This window comes from Hypomesus nipponensis, chromosome 11 (assembly GCF_054491055.1).
Source record: "Hypomesus nipponensis isolate SF chromosome 11, ASM5449105v1, whole genome shotgun sequence".
In the NCBI taxonomy this organism is placed as follows: Eukaryota; Metazoa; Chordata; class Actinopteri; order Osmeriformes; family Osmeridae; genus Hypomesus; species Hypomesus nipponensis.
Window position 1 is genome coordinate 22,364,459 of NC_140371.1, and position 15,031 is coordinate 22,379,489.

Sequence of the window (15,031 nt, forward strand, 5' to 3'; positions counted from 1 at the left end):
TGAAATGGTCGTTATGACGCTCATCAGAAGCCTGGTAACTACCATTCATCTGAATCAGGTGTGTTGGAACAGGGAAACATCTCAAACATGCAGGACAAGGGGTCCCTGAGGACCAGGGTGGAAGACCATGGAGGCACAGAGATCCTGTCTGTTTCCAACGCTGGTGTTGCTCTCCTCCTGTCCTCCGAGGACACATCAACCACAATCTGCCCTCTGACACCTGCCCCCCCACTGCCACCAGTCTCTGCTGGCCTGGGGGGTGCTGCAGGGCTCTTCTCCCCGCTCGGGATTTCAGACAACTGAATAACCCACTCTGGACTGCATGAGAGAACAGAAAAGGAATACTATGTAGGACTTATTGGACATTTCTTGGCTGCTGGTCAATCTTCGCATTTCATTCCTAAGGTAGAAAAACCTTTTCCAGCACTAGTCTCCTGGCAACGCTAGTTTCCAGCCCGCTCCTGCCAAAAACATAAACCAGCTGCAGTCTAGGATAAATAATTAGACCTTCCTTTGTCTTCCAAAGGGCCCCCTTCAGCCCACACAGCAGCTTCCTCCTGAAGCCCTCACAATGCCCATCTCCTCAGGTCACTGGGTCAACATCTCAGCTGTCACAACCCCCAGCAGCACCCCTGCCTGTCAAGAGTCTAGCCGGAGCCCACTCACAAGATCAATGTTGCCTGTCATGGACGACAACGTCAAGTGTAGTAGACAGTTTGTCTACTGATGCTGCAGTGTGACTGCCTTACTTCAGAGAGACAATCAAAAACAGGTGGTCCAATTTACTCGATCCGCCATTATCAGAGGCTGAAAACTGCACACAACAGAGGTTATCGTTTCAGGTAAAGGTTTATATGTGAAATGAAACAAGTTTTACCGCCCACAGGAATAATGTTAATGACGAAAGTGAGCTTTCCCTGCAACTAAACCTCGAGGTTACCATTTTAGAAGCTTGTCAAAGTTTTCATGCTTCTCTACTGCCATCTACTGGCAATGAACACAGAAAAGAAACAACTTAATAGGAGAATTCTCATTTTATTCCATGTAATTAAGGAAAGAATGACTTTAGATATGTAGGATTGGAATACAAAAAGAACTCACTTTCCAATCTTTTGACATATTATAAAATAAACATTTAATTCATCCCTCCCACCACATTTTCATGACAGATTTGACAGTCCATTCTAGAGCAATCCAAAATGACATTTTGTTTGCATATTGGTATAAATTAAGTATGCTGAGCATTATTTGTATATCATATAAGACAGATGAAACAATGAATAAATAATACATTTGTTCAGCATTATGGGACACATTCATCTATGATTGATATGATTCAACTTCAGACAGACACACTAATATAAAGGATAGGAACCAGAATGTTCCCAAATTGGTCCGATGAGATGGGTAACAAGGCTTCAGTAAGAGGAATCCTGAAGAAGCTCCAGAGAGCCCAGCAGCTGAGTCAGCGCTGTGCTGAGCACACTGCTGGGAGACGGCCTTCATCTGTTGTCTGATGACCAGCCACACAAACACACCCCACCATGTTACAGTAATACACAAACACACCTCATTCACTCAATGTCATCTTCCGCCAAACTCTGAGCACTCACGAGTCTCTGAAAAGAAGGAGGGAGAGGTATCAAAACCTCATCAGTCAAGATGGAAGCAGAAAACCTATGAAGCCTCAGATTATTTAAACTACAGTACTACTAGTTACTGCTGCAACAACACTGAAAAACCATCCTTAAAAAAAAAAAAAATCGACATCAACAAACCCACCATCATGAATGTGCAAGAGTTGAAATAACCAAAAGCCACAGAAAAGACTTTCAGCTTTGGAATCTCTTAACTGATCTGGCATCCTTCCTTGTCCCAGAAGCTACAATCAGCATCCAGGGGGTTTACGAAGGACGCAGTACCAACCGCCCCACATCAGGGCACCACAGGTGTGGAGAGCGAGTCTCACCTGGCTGATGGTGGGCAGTTTGGTGAGCAGCATCTGGAAGACAGGTGGGGGCAGTGTCTGCTGCAGCACCTGGAGGAGCTGCTGGGGCTGTCCACACACAGCGATGGCATTTGTCAGGTGGTCGACTCCCTTCTCATAGTCACCTGTGGAGGGACACCAGCACAGCAGGAAGTCCAGGGGTCAGGGACAGATTGGACTGACGGCCACACAGCTGGATGTTTTATGACAGCTGACGGTGAACTGAGTATGTTGATGTGAGACAATCCTGCGTTGGGTTTGTCAGCATACATGAATCATGTGTCCTTAAACTGAAATAAGCAAAAGGTACTGAAACAAGCCTTTTGGTTTTGGAATGCTTAAGAATCGATCTTGCATTCTTCCTTGTCCCAGAAGCTAAGGTAAGCAACTGGGGGGTTTTGAAGAATGCATGGCTTTGGCCAAATGTTGTTTTTCATGATCAACACACCAATCCTAGTGACATGCCATGCTCTCAAGAGACACGGAGTACAGCGAGTTTAAGAAGTCAGACTAGAATTTCGTAGGAGAGGTGGTTGGTACGGACAAGGTGATGACAACCAGTTCATGGCTTACCTTGTGCAAGAAGCTCCTCTCCGAGCTGGATTTCCTCCAAGAAGAATTTCTGTACAGCCTCCGCATCTTTCAGATCAGGTAACTAAGAGTTCATATAAATAAAGGAAAAGGTTGACAAGTGCAACGCATGTACGTAGAAGTTGCTCATGTTTTAGAGTCAAGGTTTAGACGCATGCATCCCAAGGTCATTTGGGGGTCTTACCTTTGCCAGTCCAGACTGTTCTTGACAAACCTTATTCTTCCTCCCTTGAGAGAAAAATTGAATTTCGATGAGACGATGCAAGCTAGCTAGTTGAAAACCTTTACATACACATACTCCGGTGTGAAATATGTTGAAGCTGAATAAACTTAGACAAAAATCAAGTAATTTAATTTCGCTTTGTAGGTGGTTGTTCAAGCCAGTCGGACAAAGTGCTTGAATATCACATCAGCTACAGTATGGGCCTACTGTTCGCTTGAAATAGTAGCTGGCTAATATGATCTCTCCGAGCCGACATTGGAAACGTGACATTTAAGTTGCCACACAACCGCGCGTAGTGTTATAAAATTATCTGAACGTTTACTACTAACAGCAGTGCTATCAGAGCTCACAAGACGACGGAATGATCACCACTTAGCCATGCTGTAGCAAGTAAGCTAGTACACGGAAGCTAGCTGCTTCACGTAATCTTGCTAGCACTACCCGTTCATAACTAGTCACATGCATTGAGGCCCAACTTCAAATTACATCACTTACGTTCCCGCAGTTTTTTCTTGAAGTTCGGATCACTCCGTCGTTTTCTGTCAAAATATATACAATATCCTATGAACAATGCTCCACACACTCCAGCTGCAACTGTGCTGGTTCTGCTGCCCATAATCTCAAAAGGTCGAGGGGCTAAGCTTGCTGCTCACTAGCTAGTGCACCTAGCTAGAAAAGGCTGTCTGGTCTGGTTAAAGAAGCGCATGGCAGCATCCTGACCTCGCGAGATGACAGCGTGACAACGTGCTGAGCGTAACTATTGGTGTTTCGGTCATGATTAATTATTCAACAACATTATAAATAATTTTAATTTGTTTTCTTTCTTCATATTTTGGTTTTATTGGTTTGGTGGCCCACGTGCATTACTCTAACAGACCACTAGTCCAGTTGGGAATCGCTGGTCTTGATATTAAAGAAATGTGTGGAAGGAATGTCCCGCTTTATATAAAATTAAGTTAGGCTTCTTAAGACAATGAACTTCACAAACTATGGCATTTATTTCAAACAGAGGCTTCCTTTTGCTTACATTTTTACAATAAATTACACATTGACCATCCTCCGATGTGCCTAATAAATACTATAGAGCTTTCTCACTTCTCAATCTTTCTGATCCAGCTATTTTTCCATAAAGGTCCATAAAACTTTACAGTTCATGTACAGGTTGGAAAATACTTTAACCGCCTTTAAAAAACAGTAAATGCTTCTGATACAAGCACGAGCTAACAGAAAAACAGAATGAAACAAATGAACAAAGACATGAAAATACAAAGTAGTTAACCGGTCTTAAAAAAAGAAACCTTTAAAACAGTAAAACGATTTTGACTAATGAAAGCAAATGAAAGTGTCCCCACAACAGAACCAGAACGAGAGCAGGTGAGATGGCCATGCTGCTACCCTCAGTATGTACACTACAACTACAGTTAAAACGGTAAAATTGTCTGTACAGAAAAGTACATGTTATTAACAGTGCAAGATATTAAATAGCTTGACTCAAAACACTTCTCAATATACAAATTTATAACAAAGGCATACAATTACATACAAGTGCCAAACAAAACATACCTTCAGGTTATCATACAGTGGGGGTCTATACAAAGGAAACACTGGATGTTTTCAGAATTGTATACACATACATCCTTGTTAAAAATGCAGGTTTACAATATTATTACCATCTGGTTGCCATACATGTACACAGAATGGAACACAACAAAAATATTTTGGTAGGGATGGATTTGGGAGGGTGAATATGATAAAAATGTATGACTATCGAGAAGGACAAAATCATTAATTATAGGTTAAACTCTATAAAGGGGTGGCCCAGGTCCTACACAGCTCTACTTTATATTAAACATTTACTTATTGTGAACCTGGGATTGTGTCTGTTAATGGATCTCTTTCTGTGCCATACACAGAACTACCATACTTGATCTGGCTGAAAGAAATGCCTTGTTAGTTCATATTCATATAGAGCATATCAATTCCATAAGTTGACTGGGTGCTTCATTCAATCTATGAGTAAATGATGAAGGAAAGACAACCAAAGTTGTAAAAAGCTAAAGTTACTACCATCTCTAGGCTATAAAGGGTGATACATCTGCCATCTCCATCATTGCACGTTTTGAAACTGCCATATTAACCGTCTCTCACAGGAAGTAAGTATATTCAGTAGTAGAATACATAGAATCTGGGCCATCAGCTCTCTGCAATCCAGGCTATACAATCAGAGTCTATCATCAATACCACACATATGCAGATGCAAACCCAGGAAGCCCTTTACTCATTCACATGATGCTTGGAGGTCTTTGTAAAGACGTCAGAGCTGGTCGTGAGCAGCACAGACTGGAGGGGAGAGCTGTCCAAGGCACCACAGGAACTAGCAGTGTTCATGTGCTCTACAGCCGTCACTGGATCTCCTCACTAACACCTGTTTGGAGCCCTAGCCATCGTTAGCCCACAGCTGAATCTGTAGAGGCCTCTGGAACTGAGGTCAGGAGGGGAGGGGGGGGGGGGAGGGGGGGCAATATAGACAACTGTTAGAAGTTTAGCCACTGTTCCAGTAGGGGGCCGGTGAAATGCAGGTGGACAATGATAAGAGCAACAGGTGGCAAGGTTACACTGAGGATGCACTTGCTGCCAATGTGGCCTTGACCTTCTAGGATCCTGTTGACGAGGACAAGAGGAGGGGCAGCAGAACAGAGAAGAGCCTTCACTGCCCATCCTCCCTCACCAGGACAGAACAACCCTATACCACAGGAAGAATTATTGCTTGCGAAAAACAATTCTTACAAATGTTCATTAATTCAGGTGAAAAGAAAGAAACAATTTGTTGTAATTTTTGTTGTATTCTTCCCCTACACAATCTCCATAAAAGTGCACTTAAGTGCAATTAGCTTGCCAAGGAAACAGTTGTCAATAGAAAATAGTGCTTGTTTTCGTATTTTGTCTCTGGTCTGTTAGTTGTGCCCCAGTTGTTCCAGTATGTGTTTGGAGTTAAGGGTCTTGGTGGGCGGGGCAGAGGGCGGGGCAGAGGGCGGGGCAGAGGGCGGGGCAAGGCGCTGGGGGGGCACGGCACTGGGGGTGGGGGGCAGGGCGCTGGGGGTGGGGGGCAGGGCGCTGGTTAAGTGCTCAGTGCTGTGGCTCCCTGCTGGGACGTCTTGTCACCTGCACTCCACCGACACGCCAGAGTTCTGTGAGGACGAGGAGGACACGGGGGGGTCGGCCAGGGTCAGCATGACGGCTGCTGTGAGCGAGCTGGAGGATGGGGAGGACGAGGAGGAGGAGGAGGACGAGGCTGCAACTGTACCTGCAGGGAGGAAGCAGACAGGAGGGTTAATCACAGCTGACACTGAGTGGGACAGGAAGCAGACACACAGGAAGATCACAGGAAGTAAGACAGATCCCAAGACAGGAAGTGGGACTGACTTTCTCTCTCCTTCTTCTTCATGCGTTTCCGCCGGCGGTCGATGGAGGCCACCTCAGACTTCAGGGACAAGTAGTGGTTCCTGATGTCCTGCAGTTTCTCCTGTAGGAATGAGATCCTCTCCAGGCTGCTCATCTTCTCCAGGTCCGCTGGAGGTACAAGAAACATCACAACATCAACTCAACTCTTCTAGAGGGGAAGAAGCGAAACACAAGCAGGTGTAAAGTTCTTCATTTTTTTAGGTTACTGATGGTTCCCTGTGTTTGGTCCTTACCCATCTGAAAGCTCCACTTGTAGAGCCGGGGCGTGCGTCCGTGGTGCTCTCGGTGGTGGGTGTGGTCATCTCCGTGCTTGTGGTACTTATGGCTGGATGGGGGAGTTCTCCCTGGGCACTTGGGAGAAATGGCAGTCTTCATGTCGGTGGTGCTGGGCTTTGAGGCGGGTGGTTTGGCGGTACCCTCCCCCACGGTGCCCTCCCCCACAGACTGGTCCTCGCTGTCGCTGCTGTGGTGGGCTGGGCGGAAGAGAGAGAGGGAAGGGGAGGGGACAGTAATGTGAAGAAAAACATGTTTTTTAATTACTTTTTAACAGCGCTGTATACAAATCTTGAACTGGAAGGGGGACGACGACAGTAAAGCTGATAAACACCCTGAGCCCTCTCTCCTCCTCTACTCCCCACCGTGAGCCCTCTCTCCTCCTCACCTGTTTTGCGGTTCTTTTTGGGAGGAACTCCAAGGCTCTTGCGGTTTGGCTTGTGTTTCTTCGCGGCTCCGCTAGCCTGCAGTTCTTTGTGCCGCTTCTGAGTAGCAGAAACTACAAAGAAAACAGGACACACTGAGACACACAGGCTTGTCTACCCAGCTGCGGGGTTCCTCCTCAGCCTCAGAGAAATGTCAAGATGCTCCCAGTGAAAACGATGCATGCGTTTGTGATGTTGCAGATGCAAGCGGCTGTTCTCTTACCTTTGGCTTTCTGTTGGCTGTCCTGCTGGCTGCTGCCGCTCAGCTCCAGGCTGCAGGTGCTGCTGCTGGTGCAGGAGAGGCTGCCGTCGAAGGCCTTGGAGGGGGCCGGGGTCCCGTCGGCGTGGGGGAGGTCCTGGCTCTCCCCTCCCAGACTCTCCACCTCCACAGTGCTGCTGTCAGTCTCACTACGGCCCCCCGCCGCCTCCTCCTGCAAGGGGGCTGGGGGCAGGGGGGCTGGGGGGGGGCTGGGGGCCGGGGCGGGGACAGGGGCAGTGGATGGAGGAGGGGAGGGGGGCCGGCCGGGGCCCTCCATGGAGGGGGACTCCGGGGTGGTGGGAGGGGTGTTCAGGACAGAGTTGCTCCCGCTGCTTGGGAACTCCTGCAGCTTGTCGTTTTGCTCCTCCAGGGCCTCCTCCCCGGGGCCCCCCTCCCGCTCGCCCCTGGCCTCCTCCAGCCCCGAGGCAGAGACGGCAGGGGGGGGGAGTTGGCTGCCTCCGTGTCCGAGTCAGAGAACAGCTCCTTCAGGGTCTTCTTGGGCCACTGCGCCTGGATGCTGGACCACACGTCCTTCTGGCCTTTACTGCGTCCGGCTGGCCTCTCCTCCACGCCGCTGGCCACCATCTTGGCCCTCTTCTCAGGGATGTCCCAGAACCCCGAGGGCCGGCCCCCTCTGGGCTTCTCCTTGATGCCGTTGTACTTTTTGGAGGGCGAGCCTCTGGGTTTGGGCCGGCTCCTCTCCCCCTCTCTGGCGGGGGCCTCGGGGCTCTGGAGACCCTCGTCCTCAGAGCTGCAGCTGGAGGAGGGAGCTCGCTCCTCCCCTGGGCAGGGCGCCCGCTCCCCCCTGTCCTCCGCCCTCCTCGGGGCCCCCGCATGGAGCCAGTCGGCGCTCCTGGTGCTCCTGGTCTTGGCTTTAGACGGGCCCTTGGTGCTCTGCTCCGCTGCCCCTTCACTCCTCCTCTTCCTGGGGCTGACCACCTCAAACTCTGATTGGCCCCGCCGTTTGCCCATCTCTGGACTCTCTGAGCTGATTGGTTCTTGGATCTTCCCGGTGACGGTGGGAGGCGGTTTGCATCCCTCCAGGGGCGGGCCCCCGTCCCAGCGTTCAGCCCCATGGGGAGGATCATGGGGGCCCCCCCTCCGGAGACCCCCGCGCCCCCCCGGACGGTCCTCGTCATCACGGTCACCCTCCTCATCCTCACGGTCATCTTCATCTGTAGAGCTCTCTGAGGCTGGGACACACAACAGCACACGTCATCACCATGACAACGGCACACGTCATCACTCAGCACCATGACAACGGCACACGTCATCACTCAGCACCATGACAACGGCACACGTCATCACTCAGCACCATGACAACATCAGACAGCAGAGGAGCTCTAACCCTAATAATCTGGCATGTCCATGCCACCTGGCAGGCTACTGAGGACAGAGGTCATTACAACAGGCTTGATGGGAGACTGTACAGTCCCTTTGTCCTCACCCTCCTCCATCTTGGGGAACCCTTCCTGGTTGGAGCTGGGCTTGGGGGGGCGGGGGCCGCGGTTGTTGGGGGAGGAGCCCAGATCCTCTCTCTCGCTCAGCCTCTCCTGCCTGTCCCTCTCTCTCTCCGCTTTGTTCTGGAGGACAGAAGACAGACGTCACAAACAACCTCTCGTCGTGTGTGAAAAAAAATGCATTTCACTTCTGAGTGATGAATATACTATCATGCTGAACACACAGAGAGGACGTGACAACACTTCACTTCCAAGCCAATGAGAAGACTTAAAAGTACCTTTATTTTCTTGCGATGTTTGACTTTTGGAACATTCTTATTGGCAGGGCGCACAATCTTGTCCGCTTTGACCCATTCGTCATATCTAAAAGGTTCAAAATGAAACCAGAAAATACATGTTACTTTGAGGATTTCACAAGAATTATTATAAGCACATTCTCTCACACATCTCACCCAGCACACTAAACACAGCTAGCTCTACCCTCTGAACCCCAACCCATCCTAACTGGACAAGCACTGACAGCACTGACAGCACTGACAGCACAGACAGAAATACAACATTATTTGTATGAAAGGACAAATGAATGAGGGGAAAAAACATTTTGGGGAAAAAACATTTTGGGGAAAAAAACAAAAACAACAAAAAACAACCACCACAAAAATGTATTCTAGAAAAAGTCCCAAGAAGGTGCAACCCTTGGGTGTTAGAGGCATGAGGTCACACCACAACACACAGCCACAGAAGAAGAGCCTTCCCAGTGTGGAGCACCAGTGAACCACACACCACACCACAACACCATGGAGGGTCCTAGGTCGCCTCTCACTAAGAAGCAGAAACAAAGTTACTCCCTGTCTGTCTCATGGAGCCCTGACACTTCTGACGACACACAGAGTCCCCCTCACCAGGGGGGCCGAGAGGGGGGCCGAGAGGGGGGCCGAGAGGGGGGCCGAGAGGGGGGGCTGAGAGGCACAGGTGAGTGTGGCAGCACGTTTTGGGGCCTTGCAGATTGGTAGGGGCCTTCATCATTCTAGGTGTCTACTGACAGCTCAGGCCATGGATGGGGCTGGTGTGAGTGAGTCAGTCTCTTCGTTAGGTGAGACAGACAGACAGGGGGGGTACAGACAGACAGGGGAAACTGTCAAAACTTCACAATGTTACAGATCGACCCAATTCTCTACCTCTGCCACTAGGTGGCCCCAGTGTGAACCATTAGCTAAGTCCCAGCAAGACGGACTGTTTTGTTAACTAGGTAGTATTGAGAGGTAAGGGCTATGTCTGGTCTGGGAGATGCCCATTTGAAGGCTGTTTCCCTGAAAGAGGCAGCAGATCTGGAGAGGTGAGTAGGGCGGCTCCTGGGTCCTAGCTTACCTCATGTTCCAGCCACAGTAGTGCACCAGGTAGAGCACCTGTCCCCCCTCCACGCCTGCCTCTTTCACAGTGGCCTCGTACGTCTTCAGATTGCGCCCGTACCTCACCTGCACCTTCATCCCCGGGGGGTAACACTCAACCTCCTCCCCTTCCTCCCCCTCCTGACTGCTGACATCCCTGCAAGAAAGACAGTTCAGCACTTCCTGTCCCTAGGCTGGCACCGTCACCACACTCTCACCCACCCTCCCTCCCTCACCCTCCCTCCCCCATCCACCCAGCCCTCCCTCTCTCACCCTCCCTCTCTCTCTCTCTCTACCCTGCACTGAACCGTCCCAGCCCTGGCAGATAACACTCACCTCCCCTAACAACATCTACCAACATCTCTCCTGAAACTGTCTGACCCACAGAGATCTTCCTCCAGCCACTTTAGTCCAGTAAACTTGTCTCACACAAGTACCCTTCTAGCACAGCTACCAGACCCATATTTAAAGTAACGTGCTATCAGGGGATGATAGAATGACAGAATGGGTATCGTTAAATACCACTACACACTTCCATTAACAGAGCAGATCATGTAGATGTGGACTAGTATGGGATAGTGTGTTCTACAGGTAAGAGTGTCTAGTTCTATCTCCACACGACACATACCTGAGGCTGTCAATCCCACGTTACCCTGGGAGGGGGGGGGGGGGAGGAGGGGGAAGGGGGGGGGGGTAGCCACAAAAGGGTGCTGAGGGGAACTGTCAATCAGAGCTGGAGGGGGAGGGGGAAGTGGTTTAAGGGTGGGTCAGACCATCACACAGGTTGGCACAGCAAAGCGCAGTTTGGTAGCACAGCGTTTGAGGACACAGCAGCAGTCAAACACGTGAGCACGGTGAACACAGGCTCTCAGCAGGACAGAGGAAGCAGTGCCCCCCCCCCCCCCCCCCCCCCCCCCCGGGTCTTCAGCAGCAGTGCAAGGCAACATGGCATCTCAGAGCCAGCCAGCAGTATCAGCTTCAGCACAGTCCAGCCTGAAGTCTCTTCCAGTGATCCAGTGATGAGAGCCACTAACAGCTGTGCCCCTGCTCTGAAGTCACCAGCTGTGCCCCTGCTCTGAAGATACCAGCTGTGCCCCTGCTCTGAAGATACCATCTGTGCCCCTGCTCTGAAGATACCAGCTGTGCCCCTGCTCTGAAGACACCAGCTGTGCCCACGTCAACAGGACTCTCTCTGAGCCGCCATGGGGGCCAGGTGCCGGCTGCTCTCTCTGAGTGGGTTAGACCAGTGGAAACTGCGTGAGACGGATCAACAAGAATCTTCTAACTGTGGGGCAGGAGTCTTACCAAGACGGTCTCTGCAGACGTCATAAAACAAAAGGTCACAACAATTGATACTCCGCACTCAATCTCTTACTGTCACTCTTCGTGGGATCTGCTAAAGACCAAGTTGTTGGGTTAACACTGAATGCAAATCTTATGTAAAGCGAGGACTATACTGAGGTAGGACTACAACAACAACTGTAGTAGTTCATAATCAAAAGACAAATCATTCCCCAGTGGGACACCAGTCCACCTGCGTCCCATGGAGTACACAGCCACACCAGTAGGAGGCGCTCATCTGACGCCTTCACAGGCCTGCATGAAGCCCAGAGCTGGATGAGACACGACACAGATGAAACACAGGACCAAGCACACAGAAAGCCAGAGGAGGAAGGAGAGCACTGAGGACAGGTAGGTCTGGTGGAGATACTCAGAGGAGAGAGAGACTCAGAGGAGAGAGAGACAGGAGAGAGAGAGGAGAGAGACAGAGGAGAGAGGATTGTCATGTTTCACTTCTCAGCTCTATGGAGTTCTCACAGACTGAAAGAGAGCAAGCAAGCTGACCAGCCAGCCCAGCCAGCCCAGCCCGGCCAGCCAGGCAGGCAGGCAGGCAGGCAGGCAGGCAGGCAGGCAGGCAGGCAGGCAGGCCAGAGGCCATGTTTAAAGAGCTGTGACCAGGGAGAGGACATGGGTTTGGTGTGCTGTTGAACTAAAGGCTGTCAGGCTTTGCTGCTCTAAGCCCTCTCTGTTTGTTGGTGCTTGTTCAGCCATGAGAAGAAGAGAGGGGCCGAGAGAGCGAGTGAGATGGGAAGGGGGGGGGGAGGGGGGGGGGGGGCAGAGTGGAGGGGCTGGGAGGGGAGCCCCCAGGTTAGGGGCAGGCAGGGGGACGGAGGGGTCAGTGGAGGGGTCACTCCTCAGAAAAGGAACGCTGCTTCACTGTCTGAGCGCCACATCATTCTGCTTCACTGTCTGAGCGCCACATCATTCTGCTTCACTGCTGCTGGACTTTAGTTTTAGTTGTTCTTTATTCTTGTCCAGTGCTGTGTTGCCAGAATGTCAAATACAAATTTACAATTGACAGATTTCTTTTTTTTATTATTTACAGTTTATGTGCAAAATTATTATCTTTGCAACTATCTACGTTTGTATAATTCCACTACAAACGGAATCATCACAGATGACCATATTAGAAAACATTTATATAAATTATTCAACGAATTAATCTGCCCCTTTAGAGGACAGACTTCTGGAGCTAATCTGCTACTGATAATCTGTCATGAACAAACTAGACAGATTGTGAAATGCTCCTCTGGTCTGCGTGGTCTCTGAGGAGTGACCTGCGCTGCACTGCAGGAGGGTGTTGGGGACTCAGCGTCGCACAGCTCCACCTACCTAGAGACGACCCTGCCAGCCGGCTCGTCCTCCTGCTGCTGCTCCTCCTCCTCCTGCTTCATGCCCTCCGCCCCCAGACGAGACACCGACAGGACCGTGTCAGCCTCGCGCTTCTGCGGCCCCCCATCCTCCTCCTCTTCCTGGCCTCGGCCCTTCAGCTCAGCCTGCGGAGGATCCAGACCTGTCTTGTTCTTGCCTGCTTCTGGCTTCTCCTCCTGTGGGGGGAGAGGGGGGATGTATGACATCATATCCTCTTCTGCTCTAACAGTGTGCAGAGGTTTGCTGTGACATACCTTGCCTCGGGGGAGAGGGGTAAACGCATGTCTAAAGGAAGGTCAGAGGTGATGGTAGCAGTAACCACACGTGGACAGATAAGAGGCAGCTGTGCGTGGGGAGGAGGTGGGGAGGAGGTGGGGAGGAGGTGGGGAGGAGGTGGGGAGGAGGTGGGGAGGAGGTGGGGAGGAGGTGGGGAGGAGGTGTACCTTGCTGACAGGAGCCGCGGCCGGGCTGGCCTCCCCCTCTGGGTTTGTCTTCTCCTCAGTGCTGGAGGTTGCAGGGGGCCCCATGGCCCCCGCGGGGCCCCCAGCCTCCTCCCCCTCCACCTTGGCTTCCCCCTTGGGCCCCTGCTTGAGTGGCAGGTCCATCCTGAAAGTGATGGATGTGGAGGTGCTGTACTCCTCGAAGCCGTACAGGTACCTACACAACAGCAGCACACTGGAGGTCAGGGCCACACACACACACACACAACCAGATCACATAATCACATTCTTACACACAAGACACACACACACACGAAAAGGAGAGGTCCACAGCCTGAGGTCATCAGCAGCAATGGTGTCTCCAGAGTCACAGCTCCAGAGAGAACAACTGGTACTGAGAGAAGAGCTGGTACTGAGAGAGAACAGCTGGTACTGAGAGAAGAGCAGCTGGTACTGAGAGAACAGCTGGTACTGAGAGAGAACAGCTGGTACTGAGAGAAGAGCTGGTACTGAGAGAGAACAGCTGGTACTGAGAGAGAACAGCTGGTACTGAGAGAGAACAGCTGGTACTGAGAGGACAGCTGGTACTGAGAGAGAACAGCTGGTACTGAGAGAAGAGCTGGTACTGAGAGAGAACAGCTGGTACTGAGAGAAGAGCTGGTACTGAGAGAACAGCTGGTACTGAGAGAACAGCTGGTACTGAGAGAGAACAGCTGGTACTGAGAGAGAACAGCTGGTACTGAGAGAAGAGATGGTACTGAGAGAACAGCTGGTACTGAGAGAACAGCTGGTACTGAGAGAGAACAGCTGGTACTGAGAGAGAACAGCTGGTACTGAGAGAACAGCTGGTACTGAGAGAACAGCTGGTTCAGTTGTTCTCTCTGACCGTAAGAGAGAAAGAGGAAGGGGGGAGGACAGGAAAAGAGGGGAGATGAGAGGAGATGAGAGGAGAGGGGAGGGGAGGTACGTACTTGCGGTAAGCACATTTGACATTGTAGCCAGCGGCAGAGTTGAGAACAGGGATGCCAAGGTCCTGGTAAACAGACTTCCACACAGAACCGCTCTCGATCTGCTCAGAGACATAGAAAGAGTAAGACTTCACACACACAAGCTAAAACTTTTTTTTTTTTTGTCATCATTTCAAACAGGCAAGGAGTAATCAAAAGGTTAACTAAATAAAACATTGACCAAAGGAGGTGTGTTTGATTTGAGTGTGTGTGCGGCCCTGGACTGCTCACACTGTCAAAGCCACCCAGTTTGTGCACCAGCCGGTAGAGTTTGAAGAGGTTGAGGTTTCTGTAGCCCAGCACTGGCTTCTTGTTGATGGGGGTTCCTGCAGACAGAGAGGCAGCTGCTGAGTGTATGAACCCTGTGGAGCTGCATATCCACACCAGGCAGGGTACAGGCATAGAGACCTTTACTATATCTTTTTGTGTTTTTGAGTTTGTGAGGTGGCACTGAGGGTGGTAGTAAATCAAGCAGGCCCCAGAGAGTTTGCTGGTGGGGAGACACAGGTGGATGTGACTTGGGAGGGGTGAGCCATGACCCAGGTGGATGTTACCCAGGAGGGAATACCACCGCTGCTTCTGTTAGAGGATCTGCTCACCTCGGTCCTCCATGAACTTGTACAGCTGCTGCAAGAAGTTCTCCTTCTCTTCTGGGAAGGGCTCCACTTCCTCCTGCACACACACGCACACGCACACGCACACGCACACACACACACACGCGTGTCACAGCAGGTGAGCAGGTCTTCTACAAAGAGCTGTCTAGTTGGAGTGACTGGGTGTGTGTGACTGCTTGTGTGACAGCAG

The 15,031-nt window shown here is 50.8% G+C and overlaps 2 protein-coding genes and 2 non-coding genes across 4 annotated transcripts in view; all 4 read right to left on the reverse strand.

Annotated features, from left to right (window-relative positions):
- Positions 1-1,019: 1,019 nt before the first annotated feature.
- On the reverse strand, positions 1,020-3,504 carry tomm20a (translocase of outer mitochondrial membrane 20). Its single transcript, XM_084710309.1, has 5 exons — positions 3,297-3,504; positions 2,763-2,806; positions 2,561-2,642; positions 1,970-2,112; positions 1,020-1,619 (listed from the first exon to the last, which is right to left on the reverse strand). Exons 1-5 carry the CDS (start codon positions 3,415-3,417, stop codon positions 1,575-1,577), a joined length of 435 nt encoding a protein of 144 aa, XP_084566435.1. The 5' UTR covers positions 3,418-3,504; the 3' UTR covers positions 1,020-1,574.
- LOC146268653 (small nucleolar RNA SNORA14) lies at positions 1,791-1,919 on the reverse strand. The gene has a single exon (XR_014724697.1). It is a non-coding gene; the product is annotated as a small nucleolar RNA SNORA14 (small nucleolar RNA).
- On the reverse strand, positions 2,265-2,398 carry LOC146268654 (small nucleolar RNA SNORA14). The gene has a single exon (XR_014724696.1). It is a non-coding gene; the product is annotated as a small nucleolar RNA SNORA14 (small nucleolar RNA).
- Positions 3,505-5,885: 2,381 nt separating the features above from the next.
- The window catches only part of arid4b (AT-rich interaction domain 4B), a 33,204-nt gene continuing 24,058 nt past the window's right edge, over positions 5,886-15,031 (reverse strand). Inside the window, 14 exon segments of the mRNA XM_084708877.1 lie at positions 5,886-6,105; positions 6,225-6,371; positions 6,497-6,736; positions 6,925-7,035; positions 7,185-7,640; positions 7,643-8,413; positions 8,668-8,803; positions 8,959-9,043; positions 10,049-10,225; positions 12,742-12,956; positions 13,224-13,437; positions 14,192-14,289; positions 14,459-14,553; positions 14,827-14,899. Coding sequence (XP_084565003.1) covers positions 5,960-6,105; positions 6,225-6,371; positions 6,497-6,736; positions 6,925-7,035; positions 7,185-7,640; positions 7,643-8,413; positions 8,668-8,803; positions 8,959-9,043; positions 10,049-10,225; positions 12,742-12,956; positions 13,224-13,437; positions 14,192-14,289; positions 14,459-14,553; positions 14,827-14,899 — 2,964 coding nt within the window. The 3' untranslated portion in view covers positions 5,886-5,959.